Below are 13914 nucleotides of genomic sequence, written 5' to 3'. Positions count from 1 at the left end.
TGATTGATTAGAAGGGGAGGAGTGGGCAGGCAAGAGAGAAATCAATGATGATTTCCAGGCTTCTGAGAGCACAGTTTTAGTAAGGGTAAGGTTCTGTAAGCTTATTATTTCATATTTTTAAAGAAAAGTAGATTCAGATAAGTGAGATTCTGTGAAAGTGAAAGGCTTATTTTAGTAAAATTTCAATGACTAGAATTTATTAGAAAGTATGGGATAAAATTACAGTCTTTGTGGTTAGGTTTATTATTTTTGTTGTTTTAATTATATCTATAGACCTATTGTTCCATGAGCGTTTTAGTTGTGAAAACTGGAAATAATGTCTTTTTGCTACTAAGAGGATTAGCCATGGAAGACCGCTGTAGGTTATGAACCATCAGTCGACTGAGTTTCTTTTGTGATCGCCCTGTTGAGGAACCTTGATTGAGTCTCTGAAGCTCGACATCCCTTCTTGGCGCCACCTATTTCTCCACACCTGATGTCTCTAAAAAGGATAGTAGATAGTTCCTATCAATGGATGATTTGGACTCCGCCTTCTTCCTCTAGGTCCCGCCCCCTTCCCTGAGACCACACCCCCTTTTAGTTGGCCCGCCCCTTGAGGAGGTCGTCGCTGATATGACAGCGATTCTCCACAATCCTGACCTATAGGAGATCGGAAGGGTGGGACCGAAATCAATTTCCTTTTTCATTTGTCAAACCAAACGTCTATCTGGTTCCAGTCTCAGCCCACTTCCTCTTCAAGCCAATGATTGGTTGCTCTGTTCTTGCTCCCCGGCTCACGATTGGTTCTTTCGTTCCACCCCTCTCTTCCAGCCTTTGCAGGCGGGATTAGCACGCAGCTTCCTGCTCCTGCCAAAAAAATAAAAGAAGAAAAAGAAAAGAGGAGAGAGGCGAAAGAAAATGTCACGGAGATCCTTGGTGTTTAATTCGCTTTTGGCCTTGTCGGTCAGGCCCAATTCTGCCTTTTGATTGGTTTTTCTATCTGCCCATCCTGGGTCGGGGGCGGGATTTCCCCAGGAGACCCACACCTTGTCGCCACTGGCCGAACAGTGCGCCTGTCTGAAGCTGCCGGCCCAGGATTGGAGGCGGATGCGGACAGGTGGGCGTGGATTGGCTGGGGCAGCCGGTCAGTGTGAGGCGGGGGCGGGGCCTCGGCGGCTGGTTGCGCGTGTCCGCCGCTGGCTCCGCTCTATCCGGCTTTGCTAGGGGAGGTGAGTCCGGCCGCGGCGGCACCGGCGGCTGAGGAGGCGGCGGCTGAGGAGAAAGCGGCCACAGCGGCTGAGGAGAAAGCGGCCGCGGGGACGGAAGCCGGGTGGGGGGGAGGGGGGGAGACGGAGCAGCCTTGAGCCCTGCGGGGGCCGTCGCGCGGGGGGACCCACCCGCTCTCCCCCCCAACCCTCCTCAGCAGAAGCAGCCGGCGGCGGGGGCAGGAGTCAGTCCGCTTCCGACGGCACCCCGCCCGCCTCCCGGGGCTCCCATTCTTTGGCCCCGGGACCCTAACCTCCTCCCGGGGCGGTTCCCTCTGTCTCGGCGTCCGAGTGCTGCCCACCTCTCTTTCATTCCTCCCCGCACCTCCTTACCTTCACTTTGCCCGGGTTCTCTTTCTCCTCTCTGTCCTGCCCTGTCGCCTTCTCTGCTCACTCTGTCCCTCTTGCCTCCTTCCCTGGCTCTTTTCTGTTCGGGAAAGTTTAGTCCCCCCGCCCCCCCTCCAATCAGGTCAACCTGACGAGGAGTAGGGGGAGATGTAGGAAGGCCTGAGAGTTCGAGGGGGGGGAAAGCTGGTTTCCCTGAACATTTCCCCCCATCTTTTCACTTTGGGGTGGTGGAATTTTTTTCAGTTGCATTTTTGAGGAGGTGGTAGGTGTTTAGAAAAGGATGTGGGAATGGAAGGGGTAGATGAGTCAAGCCTCTTACAAGATTCCAAGGGTGGTGTGTTACCTGATCCTTTTCGCGTGTGGAGTTCAGGGGGTCGGGAGGTTTGGCCTTCATTCCCACATTCAAAGTTGGAACCTCCCCCGAATTAAGGATGGAGTTTTAGTATCCACTTGTGGCAGGAAACCTGGGGGGAAGGGGTCCCTTTTTCCTTTTTCTTTTTCTTTTATTTTTTTGGGGGGGGGGCAACCCACACCCTTCCACACACGCTCACCCCCAACTTAAACACCAAGATCCTCTAACTTGTCTGGATTGACTGATGAAGACATAAAGCCAGTTCCGCTCCATGTTTTTGGAGGTGGAGTGAGTGGTTTTTTCCTTCATTTTTAAATGGCCAAATGACAGCTTGACCCAGTTTGCTTTCCAATCAAAGGGCATTTTTTTTTTTGAATGTCTCTTTGTGGCGCAAGAGCCAACGCAAAAATGATGGCGGCTTACAATGGCGGTACATCTGCGGCAGCAGCAGGGCACCACCACCACCATCACCACCACCTTCCACACCTCCCTCCTCCTCACCTTCACCACCACCACCACCCTCAGCACCATCTTCATCCCGGGTCGGCTGCTGCGGTCCACCCCGTGCAGCAGCATACCTCCTCGGCAGCTGCGGCAGCCGCGGCCGCGGCCGCAGCTGCAGCCATGTTAAACCCTGGGCAACAGCAGCCTTACTTCCCATCACCGGCACCGGGTCAGGCTCCGGGACCAGCTGCAGCAGCCCCAGCTCAGGTACAGGCTGCCGCAGCTGCCACAGTTAAGGCGCACCATCATCAGCACTCGCATCATCCACAACAGCAGCTGGATATTGAGCCGGATAGACCTATTGGATATGGAGCCTTTGGTGTCGTCTGGTGAGTATCCAAGGAAGAATCACAACTTCTGGTTTCTTCTCAAGGTTGCTGGTCAAGGCCTTTTCTCATGGTTTTTCTCCATGTCGACCCAAGTGGAACAAGCTGCTCAACTCAACTATAGGAAGTCACCCTTCATTACCTGGTAAAAGGGGCCTGATGACATTGGCTGTCTAGGCTTAAGCTTTGAAGTCCTGGCCAGTTTTGGTGGAGCACCCTCTGTTGAGGAATTCACAAAAGTTTGTTGTCTACCAAACTTACTGCGTAGAACCTAAGGAAGCCACTGAATGGAGAATCAGTAAATAGGTGAATGCATGGAATGCTTATTCCTCCACAGACCTTGGCCATCCCTTATGTTTGATTGGGTTTGAATCAGTTGCCCAATTGGAGCAGATGTCACAACTGACCCAAACTGGCTGCTGCTAAGTTGCTTCACTCGTGTCCGACTCTGTGCGATCCCACAGACAGCAGCCCACCAGGCTCCGCTGTCCCTGGGGTTCTCCAGGCAAGAACACTGGAGTGGGTTGCCATTTCCTTCTCCAGACCCAAACTGGATTCCTTACCATAATCCCATTCCTTACCATAATCTGGTCATTGGGGTGTACTTTCCACAACTGTTTTGCTCTTTATCTCTTTTCATTCCTTAATTTGTGATCGTGATCCCCAAAGGAAGATAGGGTTCATACTTGAACCAGTTAAGTCGTTGCATGAGTGAGTGGTTTATTTTAAACCATAAAGCTACAGTTGGGAAGTATGTAGCTTTAGCCTTTTGATAAGAATGCATTAAATATAGCATCACACATGAGTACCACAATTGAGGTCAGTAGACTGTAACTATGCAGTGGCCCACATTCAGTATAATGTTTTAGTGTCATTTAGTGGCTTGTAAGTTGTTCTTATCCCTTGGTTGGTTGCTGTAGTAGGGAGTGTACTTTTAAAACATGAAACTGCTCTATTTTTGCTAGTGCTAGTATATATTTTTTTAAGTCTGAGGGCTTCTTAAATGCAACATTTTGTCTATTTGTTCTTTTTAGGAAGATTAGTAGTTTATAGTAAAATGTATTTATCATTGTAGGGTCCTGTTTCTATCAAAACTAGAGTGAACTGAGTTTTTCTCCCCAAGGAGTAAGTATTCTGGTGTGAATAGATGAATTGACGTGTTCAGTGCTTCAAAAATAGATTCCTTCAACTATACCCTGATTTAAAAAAAGAAAAGATTCTTGTTAATGTCTAGAAAAGCCCCCATCACCTGGGGAAAATGAACTCTTTGGAACTAGCCTGGTAAGCGTCTCCTTTCATCATTGCTTTTCAGGCTGTAATTGATATGAATTTCATTTTTGCATTACATCTGGCCATCTTTATTTACATTTCAGATTTTATAAACTAGGCTACTAAGTGATCCAATCCATCTTTTTTTAACCTGGTAAAGTCCAGTGTTTTCCCAGTGAGCTCTCCAAGGAGGTTGCTGCTGCAGTGCTCTGTCCTCCAAGGTGTGTGGGATTCCTGGTGGGAAAGAGTGTAGCCGGTAATGGTGCCTCTTCAGTCTCTGCTCAGGGACCTGCCTGTTCTTGCCTTCCTGTCTTCCCTTTCATATCCTATCCTCAGGGACTATACGGTGAACTGCTGTTCCTTGTCTAACCCTAGAGGATTTCAAAGCTGAGGGGAGGAAAAAGATTGTAATTTTGTTATTGATTTACTGAGAATTTGTTTGAATTTTCTTAGACCTGGGATGCTCTCTTTCATTTTAGTGCTTTGCATACAATGCTAAGAACTGGAGATGTGCTGACAGGGAAATGGGTTGCAGGATTCTTGACTATGTTCTAAAGGTGTTATTTGCTCTTCATTTCTATCAACTGGTGATGGGGCTTGTAGAAGTTTTAACTTAAAGTTGGGGCTAAGGGAATTTCTTTTTTCTTTTTTTCAAGGGAAGGGAGATAAGGAACTGGAGTGCTGAAACATATATCACAGCAAACATTCTGGTAGTGGGTGTTCTAAATTACCAGTACAGGAAAATCCAAATGTTTGATGTGAATCCATTCTAGATTCTTTCCTTGATTGACCCCTTCTACCACCCATGGAGTTCATTCCATGTACTTGAAGCACCTCCATTTGTGACCATCTTCCACTGTGCACCAGTGGTTTTGTACTTGCCCTGTCTGACTGATCACATTTGTAAGCCCAATGAGGGTAGTGACTGGGCCTGCTAGAGTACCTTTTTTTCTCCCCAGCACAGTGCTGTGGCATCTTTGCTGCTTGGTTACTTGATCTCCTGGTCAGGTCCGTCTTTGTTCTTTAACCAAGTTTTTCTACTTAGCTGCATTGATTGTTTTTATCAGCTGTTACAGATGAAATACAATTCAGTATGGAAAAGAAGGGAAAGAGTTCCAGGTGTGTGTTTTAGTATGCAAATACTTTTCTATTTTTGTATTTACATATTTATAACTTGCTGTCTGAATTGCTTATTACATTTGAAATTTAATTGCTGTATGACCCAAGTAAGATTGTTAAAACTAGAAATTTGAATGACAGATCAGAGTGAATTGCACTAGTATTTTCAAACCCAACCTAAAGATGTTAGTGAGTTTTTTTTACTTTTTAACTAACTGTGTGAAGATTTTTCTTTTTAATTTAGAAGGCACTTAATGACTCTGAAACAACTATTTTCTCAAGTGGTTAAAATAGAACATAAAAATATTCTCCTAATGACACATCATTTAATTCAAAGCACCGTATAACTACTTGGGCATTATAAGATTCACTTAGACTCAAATATGTTTAATGCATTTTGCAAGTATTTTCCTTCTGGCATGGCATATGAGAGGAAACTGTATGCGCTCTCATTTCTTTTTCTGAACGTGTACCCAGTGGTACTAAACTGATAGCTAAGTGTTGCATATAATTTTGAGGGATATTGTTGTTCCTCCATGTAGACAAGGAGAGATATTTGTAGAGGTGATGCAGCATTTTACCATTCTGATTTCTCACTGAACAATTTAGTCTACCAGGCTTGATTTATCTTTCTGCTGAATTTAACTATTGGAATAACTTATCAGTATTGGACAGTTGTGTAAAAGTAGTGAATTACCTATTAGCTTGCTGGTAAAGGTGATGCTTTGACAGTTCAATTAAGGTTTCATTAACAACTGTCCGCTGTGCTTTATCTCAAAGTAAGGATTCCAGTTTACCTAGTAATATGATCATGGGATAGCCTGAGATACATTCATTGCCAGCGATAGAATATTGTTCATGGGTTATCAAAGCATTGTATATAATTTGACCTTCTTTATCAGATAACAAGGCTTCCAAATGCTCTTCTGGATATTTTCACAATGTAAAACCAAAGCACAAAACAACTCACAGACAGAAACCTCACTTGTTCAGTGAGAATAGTGTCAATACCTTTTTGTCTGTAGTTCACCTTTGCCAGATGGAAAGTAAGTTAGGTTGTTCTTAAAGATGTAACAACTTTGGAACAAAGAGTGTTACAACATAAAGCCTTCAGCGGCTCATGAAGTGTATACTTTTGAGAATTGGAGGAAATTGACCCCATGAGAAAGATTTGAAAACTGCAGAACCCAAGCAGTTTTGACTTTGGCAGCCAAAAATATCAGACTGAATTAATGGTACATATTGCCACCTTGATGATAATGAGTCTGAGAAAAGCTTCTACTTTATGAAATCTTTTTTTGCTTGTCTGGGATTGCATTCATTTTGTTGCCTTTGTTCTCCAAGTTAAGTTGGAGAACTTTGAATTGTATTACTCTAATACTTGCAGCAGGTTACTTTTATATGTAGTTTGAAACTCAAGTGTCACTGTAGTGATACTTAGTTACTTACTAGCTGTGTGACCTTGATATATTGTTTAACCTCTCTCTGTTTCTCATCTATAAAGTAAGGATAATAATAGCATTCATTTCATTCCATTGGTTTGAGGATTAAATGAAGGTAATCCTTGTAAATCATTGGGTACACTGTCTAGCACACAGTAAGCACTCAATAAATGTTAGCTGTTTTTATTGTGGTTATTATTGGTAGGAAAATCAAACTTGTGTAAATGTGCATAGATGTGGCTTCACATATGGTCAGATTTATCAGGTAAAATCAACATGCAGACTGTGGAATTCTCCAGGCAAGAATACTGGAGTGGGTAGCCATTCCCTTCTCCTGGGGAGTCTTCCAGACCTAGGGATCTCCTGCACTGCAGGCAGGTTCTTTACCGTTTGAGCCACCAGGGAAGCCCACTGTTTTTAGAGGCATGACTTGAAATACCATGGAGTGTCCCCTATAGGCCAGGGGGTTGAATTTAGAGTTAGGGTAAAGTATTCTGTTCTCTCAATTAATTAAAAACAAATGCATTTTTTAAAAGTAAACATATATATGTTTACATGGACTTGGTAGATGTTCCAGCCAGATCATCTGTACTCGTTTAGGCAGTATTATAGATTTCCATACCTGGAAGGAAGTAATTTTTTTTTTTTCTCAGACTGTAACAAATGAAGGACATCCTTGTTGTCAAAGTTCACCTTTAGTGGAAATTCATTTTACTTGTGTGTGGATGAACAGGTGTGAATTGTTAAAGACGATCCCAGTGAGGTGGGGGAAATATGTGTGGTGTAATGAAAAATTATTCAGTGTAAATCCTTATGCATGACAGAGATTGTCTAGCTTGCTCATCTTGTGAAAATTAGAGGCATCATGTATTTTCTGATGTTTTCTCCAGCCCTCTTACTCCCCAAGTAGCAAACTAAAATTTGGAAAATTGGGGAATGCTTTGGGGGATAATTTTGGGAAAATGCTGGCGTTAGTTGCATCAGAAAGAGTAGTAGACTAAAGTGTATTTTGTTATTAGCTGCCTTTTCCAGGTTAGGAATCTGTAGCACTGAGAAGTTTCTCTATCAGCCAAGATTAACAGCCACAGCTGGATTCTTTGGGGGGGGGGGGTGTCTGCTTTGTGAAAAGAGCTTTGAAGAACCAGAGCCTGCACCATAAAAAGGAAACGGTTGCTCTTCTAGACATAACAAAGCATCCGTGTGAAACTAGAAATGTGGAAATCTATATTGTTAGTTTTAACTACAAACGAACTTACTTTTAGAAACTGCAGGTTCATGGTCATAAAGTCGAGGAGGCAGAGAGAGAGAATAAAAGGAACACAGTCTAATGACAGTGAGCTGGTTTCTTGGTCACTGGAAACTCCATAACCTATAACATTGGAAGTCATGTTGTAGTTGGGCTCCTGGACAAGATTATGCAAATTTTATTCAAAAACCGAAAATGAAACAAAACCTAAACACAACAAAAGAAATTCGTCTTATTCTTAGGGGGAAATTTTATGTTCTATTGACTATCAGCTTAGAAGAAAAAAATTTTTTTCCTAAAAAAAAAAAATACATTTCAGAAGGAATTGCCTTTTCAAACAAGCTAAAACAACAGTCTCCCTCAGAACTACTTGCAACTTCTTTTAGCTATCAGTTGTTACCACTGGTGCATGTCCTGAAAAAGAAATAGTGGTATATATAGTTCTCTTTTATATGCTATGCTGGGAGAATATTTGAAAAATACATTAACTGAATATTTGAATTCTGGAATTTAACCCTCAAAGCATAGGCATCTGTAGTGGTATTGTTCCTTATACAAAGGCTGTCTTCTAATGGAATACTAGAATATTTTATTATCTTCAGAACTTGGAGCATTAGGGTTTCACTGACTTCTGTATGTAGAATTGAGTGTCTATTCTTGGTGGTTTTTATTAGATTTGTTGCTGTCCTAGCAGTTCAAGCATCAACTCTTTATATAATATGCTGATTTGATTTCTTTGATGCAAATTGTCAAGGCCAAAGAAACTTTTCCATTTGTCATCCAACCAAACAAAAAAGTCATTGAGTAGAAGTTCTTTACATTATATTTGGGTTTTACTTGTGATTCCCTGTGCTTCCGTAATACTCAGGTGAATTATTTGTTGATTGGGTCATCTAATGCAGATCAACAATGATTTTCAAACTAAAATAGCTTGTCAGTTTGATCCTTTTGTTGCTTGGGGGTAACACACAGGGTGCCTGAGGCAATAGTTGTAATACTGTCAATAAGCACTGACAAACTATCATAGACCTAGCTAGTGGTTCTGAGGTACCTAGCTCAGAACTTTTTTAGGAAAAAATCTGGCACTCTGGCATTATGAAAAGATGAAGTCTCAGGCAACTGTAGTGAGTTCAGATTTAACAGTTAATTGTAGTGGTATGAATAGAGGGACTCTGTACGGGGATGTCTGCCTTTGACCATGATCGGTGATCTTTACCTAAACCCAGTTTCACATCTGTGTTTTGAATAAGTTTGGCTTATTGAATCATACAGAAGGTTTTGACATGGCTGGAGGTCACTAGTCTTGTCAGCCTGCTACAGAGCAGCACTGTTGTAGGCTTTAATGAGGATGTTTAGTTGTATAAATAATTTCACAAACTTCTTTCAAGTTTCTGCTGTGCTTGGGATATAAAGATGTTTAACTCATGATATTGCCCTGAGGGAGTTTACAGTTAAAGAAACAGTATGAACTGATACATCCTTGCTCTTAGAGAGTCTTGATGGAGAATTGAAATCAAATTTGAAACTGTCAAATCAAAATGTAAGGACAGATTATTTTCACTTGTTCTTATAATATTCATTGACTGTATGTTGACTGTTTGCCAGGCATTGTGCTGGATGATAAGGATTTAAAGGCGATTATGATCTAGTGGGGGAGAGAGATTTGTAAATGGTTAGTTACAATTCACTGCCATAAGTGCAGCAATAGAGATACTCCCTGGGAATACAGAGGAGGGATTTCTGTGGAAGGTACAGATGCTTCTTCGAAGAGATAAATACCTAAACAGAGTTTTAAGAAAGAGAATTAAAAAAAAAGAGAGTCAACTAACGGGGAAGGGAATTATTGGTGGATGGGCCCTTATAAGGGAGACTTACAGGGCTGGAGCTGCTGAATATCAATTGCAGTGCAGGTGACAGGAGATGACGGTGGAGATGCAAGCTTGAGCTAAATCCTGAAGAGGTTGGAGTATCCTGCTGAAGAGATAAGATACCATTGGTACATGGGCGAGGGGAAAAAGAAAAAACTTTTTTTTTAAATTTAAAGCCCCTTTATAACATACAGTACATAAACAGATATGCAGCATATCTGTGGTATTAAAATTTCATTGAGGGGAGAGCAATTGGAGGGGAAAATGTCTGAAAACGCTCCTGGGGGCAGGAAATAATGAAAAAGGTTGAAACATTAGGAATGGCAACCACTGGAAGTTTTTAAGTAAGAGAGTGACCGTTCAGATTGAATTTTTTTTTTTTTTTTTAAGGCTGTTTAAGTGGAAGTAGAGATAGCTGAGTTCTGGGCCTTAGGGAATGTTCTCAGTTGTAGGTGGAAGAAATTATTGGAGATGGAACTAAGGGTAGTCAGATAGGAAAATATGTTCACAGTGATTGACAACCTGCACATGGGAGAAGATAGTTAGGAAGATGGGAGTCATCTTTGGTGCAGATGAAGTCAAAGAAAATGAGGATGGAAAAAGGCCATTAAATTTTGCAAGTAGATCACGGGAGAGAATGTGTATGATTCCCCCCCCCCCCGACATATATATGTGTTTGATTCTAAAGAATGTCTCCAGTATTAGCAGCACTTTTATTGTTAATAAAATTCTCCCAAATCCCAAGTTGTTATTTCTAGTTCATTAAACCAGAGAATCTGATGTTTATCATATTCAAGGTACCATTTCCTTGGCAAGATTATTTCTTTTTAATGACAAGGTAATAAAGTACTAACTAAACTTGTTAGGAGACAAGATTGTGGTCTTTGCCTTGCTACCAACGGCACTATGACCTTGATTAAGTTATTTGACTTTTCTGAGTCTTGGTTTCCTCATTTATAAAATCCTGTGTTGCCTCGATACACAGTTGACCCTTGAACAACATGGGTTTGAACTGTGTAGGTCTACTTAATATGCAGATTTTAAAAAATGAATATATTGGGAACTGGAGATTTGTGACAGTTTGAAAAGCTCACAGATGAAGCTTGTAGTCTAGAAATATCAAAAGAATTAAGTAAAAGGTATGTCATGAAGGCGTAAGATAGGTATAGATACTAGTCTATCCTTATACAGGCGTACGGTGAATGATACTAATATAAAATTAATAGTGTATTAGTTTTCTTATTGTTTTAACTTTGCTTTCAAAGAATTAATTACCGTACAGTATGCCCCACCTGCTTTCACTCTTAATTGAAGAAACAGTGTCAGCCTAGTATCACAGGTAAGTGTCTTTTTAAAACATGTGTTTCCAGTCCTCATATTGATTAAACTAGTCTGCCATAAAGCTACCATATTACTGCTTCTTTGTAATCAATGCGTGAATAGTTATACCTGTAAATAAATGTTTCTTTTTCACATTATCTTTTCATTTTGGATGTCTAGTGTTAGTGATATGTATAATACCTACAATGTTTTGTATCATATAAGACAATATTGATGAAGGTACTGACAGATGTTTAATCTTGTAAATGGCACTACAAATATATTTTCTCTTCTTTATGATTTTCTTAACATTTTCTTTAATTTGCTTTGTTGTAAGAATTCAGTGTATTGTATGTGTAACATTCAAAAAGTGTTAATCGATTGTTTAGATTATCAGTAAGGCTTCCTTTCAGTCAGCCATAGGCTACTAGAAGTTAAGTCTAGGGGGAATCAGAAGTTAATAGATTTTTTGACTGCACTGGGCAGGGATCAGTACCCTTAACCTTCACATTGTTCAAGGGCCAACTATATAATGCAAGCCATGTACACAGTGTTAAATTTTCTACGTTAAAAATGTAAAAAGAAATGAAATTAATTTTAGTAATCTATTTTATTTAACTCAATATATCCAAAACATTATCATTTCAACATGTTACAATTATAAAAATCATGAGCTATTTTACGTTTTTTTTCCATATAGAATATCCTAGACCCAGTGTGTATGTTAGCACTTAGAACACTTCTCAGTTTGGACTGACCAAATTTCAATCGTTCAGTAGCCCGGTGACTATTGACTGCCTTATTGACCAGCCCGGTTCTAGAATGTCTTGAGCCTTTGTTGAGTTGTATACTCATCTCTGAACCCATCACTGTCAGTGTGGATAAGGTTACTTTAAAGCAGTTAGGAGTCAGTTATCCGTGGGACGGATGAGTTCCAGCAACGAATGCTGGGAAAGTAGTCACTAAATGGGCAAGAACACATTCATCTAACTTGTGTCAGACTCGGAGGAGCTTGACGCGGTGTGTTTATGGAGCAAAGTGGAGTGATGTTCTTGTAGAGAAGTTTTCCTGCCTGCCCTGAATTATTTGGAGTAATTTCCTTTTCTGAAGCCCTGTTTGCTTAAAGTAGCAGAAGGTAAAATTGGTACCTGATCCTTGTCATGTTTGCTTTCTTTGCCAGTTAGATCAGATATCCTCCATTGATTTCTTTTCTTTCCTCTCTCAGTGTTGTGGTTTTGTTTTCTAGATAAAGTTCTCAGTCTTGTTTTCAGTTTAAGTAATATAGAGCTCAGTAGTGTCAGGCAGCAAACTTCTTACAGGGGAATGGACAACAACAGATACTTTTTTGTTTATCCATTCCTTGACCTAAAATTCTTGCTCTGAGCTACAGAGAAAAGGTGAAGGGAGACATTTGAACAAATAGATAAAATTAGTCATTTGACCCAGATTGCAGCTATTTTTTTTTTCTGTCTGCATAGATAAAAACCATCCTCCAATTTACATAAGCAGGTGATTTTTCTTACATGCTAATTTTCTTAATCTACCATGGCAGAGAGCTACAGATTTGCAAATTGTGTAAGTAAATTGAAATAAAGGTGACTTTATTTCACTTTATTATCTTACCAGTACAGAAGTACCCAAAGGGGGCAATTATTAGGTGATTGTCTCATTGCGTATCTAAGCTAACAGGCAACCCAGTGCAAAGTTGTTTTTTTCTCACTTCTCCATTTTCTTCTCTTTTTAATTTTTTAAAATAGGAAACTATTGATTTCTGTATTTAGTTTGACAGAGCTAGACATTTAGTAACACAGATGTGAGGAAATTTAAGCTTTTATTAAAAGTAACCCAGAAACCATAAAAATTGACAGGTAATAGTACTGGCCAGAAAAAGCATACTTGGTTTGGATTTGAATTGCCCAAGAATTAGGTGAGAACCTTCAACTGTATTTAATTGGTAGCTTCCTTTGTGTTCCTTGTCCCAGGTTCTGCATGTTAATAGTATTTGAGGTTATTGTGAAGATAACTGGGTGTGTACTAAGGCCAGTGTTCAAAATAAATATTGATGCATTCTTTTAAAAAACCAAACCATGTTAATTACAACATGGTTTAAAATGGCATTTCAGTAAGATTGAAATTTTAGAAAGGTCCAACATTTGGTTTTAGGGGCTCTTTTCACAGACGATTCATGAGGACAAATTAATGTCAATCAGTAGTGTCTTCTTTTATTAAGATGTTCCAATTTTAACTTAGTAATTAATGCTACATATTTAATCCCTCAGATGTTATTGTATTGTTTACATTGTGATATGTGTGGAGATTAAATTATACTTCCTGTACCTTTGAAGTAATGACTTAAAAATGAATCATAATTTTCAGCTAGCAAGTTAAAAGGTTGGCCAGTCTTTTTATCCCAGTACTTAAATATTATTTCTTTGCAGGTTAAAGAAAAGTAGTTTAGATGAACTTTGAGAGAGCAAAAGGCAGTTAAAGAATGACCTGAGCAGAACATTTAAGTACAAAAGGACAGGATGGTTAAATAGTTAAGAGCCTGTACTCTGATGACTGCCTGGATATAAATCTTAACTCTGCCGCTTATTAGTTGTGGGCAAATTATTTAACCTCTGGTTGTCATGTGTAGAATGGAGATAGTAAATAATGGTATATCTATTGCATAGGATTGTTGTGAGGATTCAGTGAATCAATATATATGTAAAGTCTTAGAACTGTGCTTGGCACTTAGGTATACGTTAGCTGTCATTATTATTACCAGTTTCAGTACTCGAGAAAAAATGCAGTACCTCCTTAAGTTTACTAACCTAGGGCAGGTAACCAACAGCTTTTGAATGATTTTGACAGGTATCAAGTTAATGACTATA

General features: G+C 40.3%; 1 protein-coding gene and 2 long non-coding RNA genes across 13 annotated transcripts in view; 2 read left to right on the top strand and 1 right to left on the bottom strand.

The window, feature by feature from the left end:
- Window positions 1-239: 239 nt before the first annotated feature.
- Window positions 240-2272, bottom strand: LOC145542160 (uncharacterized). 5 transcript variants are annotated; one of them, XR_014079624.1, is made up of 6 exons: window positions 2144-2272; window positions 1936-2056; window positions 1578-1719; window positions 1026-1275; window positions 640-846; window positions 240-481 (listed from the first exon to the last, which is right to left on the bottom strand). It is a non-coding gene; the product is annotated as an uncharacterized LOC145542160 (long non-coding RNA). The 5 variants fall into 5 exon arrangements; XR_014079626.1 differs by having other exon boundaries at window positions 240-472; window positions 1024-1251; XR_014079625.1 differs by having other exon boundaries at window positions 1026-1251.
- The window catches only part of NLK (nemo like kinase), a 132052-nt gene continuing 119205 nt past the window's right edge, over window positions 1068-13914 (top strand). For 6 of the 7 annotated variants that reach the window (XR_014079622.1, XR_014079623.1, XR_014079620.1 and 3 more), the window contains exon 1: window positions 1126-2777. Coding sequence is in view for 3 of the 7 variants with exons in the window: in XM_081580409.1 (XP_081436535.1) it covers window positions 2320-2777 (458 nt within the window). In the remaining 4 variants the exon portion in view is untranslated. Of the gene's footprint in view, window positions 2778-13914 lie in introns of all 7 variants that reach the window. The other variant, XM_081580410.1, reaches the window with a different exon arrangement.
- Window positions 11886-13914, top strand: part of LOC145542166 (uncharacterized) — a 39193-nt gene continuing 37164 nt past the window's right edge. Inside the window, exon 1 of the long non-coding RNA XR_014079633.1 lies at window positions 11886-12173. This is a non-coding gene — a long non-coding RNA (uncharacterized LOC145542166). The remainder of the gene's footprint in view (window positions 12174-13914) is intronic.

This window comes from Giraffa tippelskirchi, chromosome 3, assembly GCF_054371585.1.
Source record: "Giraffa tippelskirchi isolate mGirTip1 chromosome 3, T2T-mGirTip1v1.2.pri, whole genome shotgun sequence".
In the NCBI taxonomy this organism is placed as follows: domain Eukaryota; kingdom Metazoa; phylum Chordata; class Mammalia; order Artiodactyla; family Giraffidae; genus Giraffa; species Giraffa tippelskirchi.
This window is presented reverse-complemented; position numbering and strand designations above follow the sequence as displayed.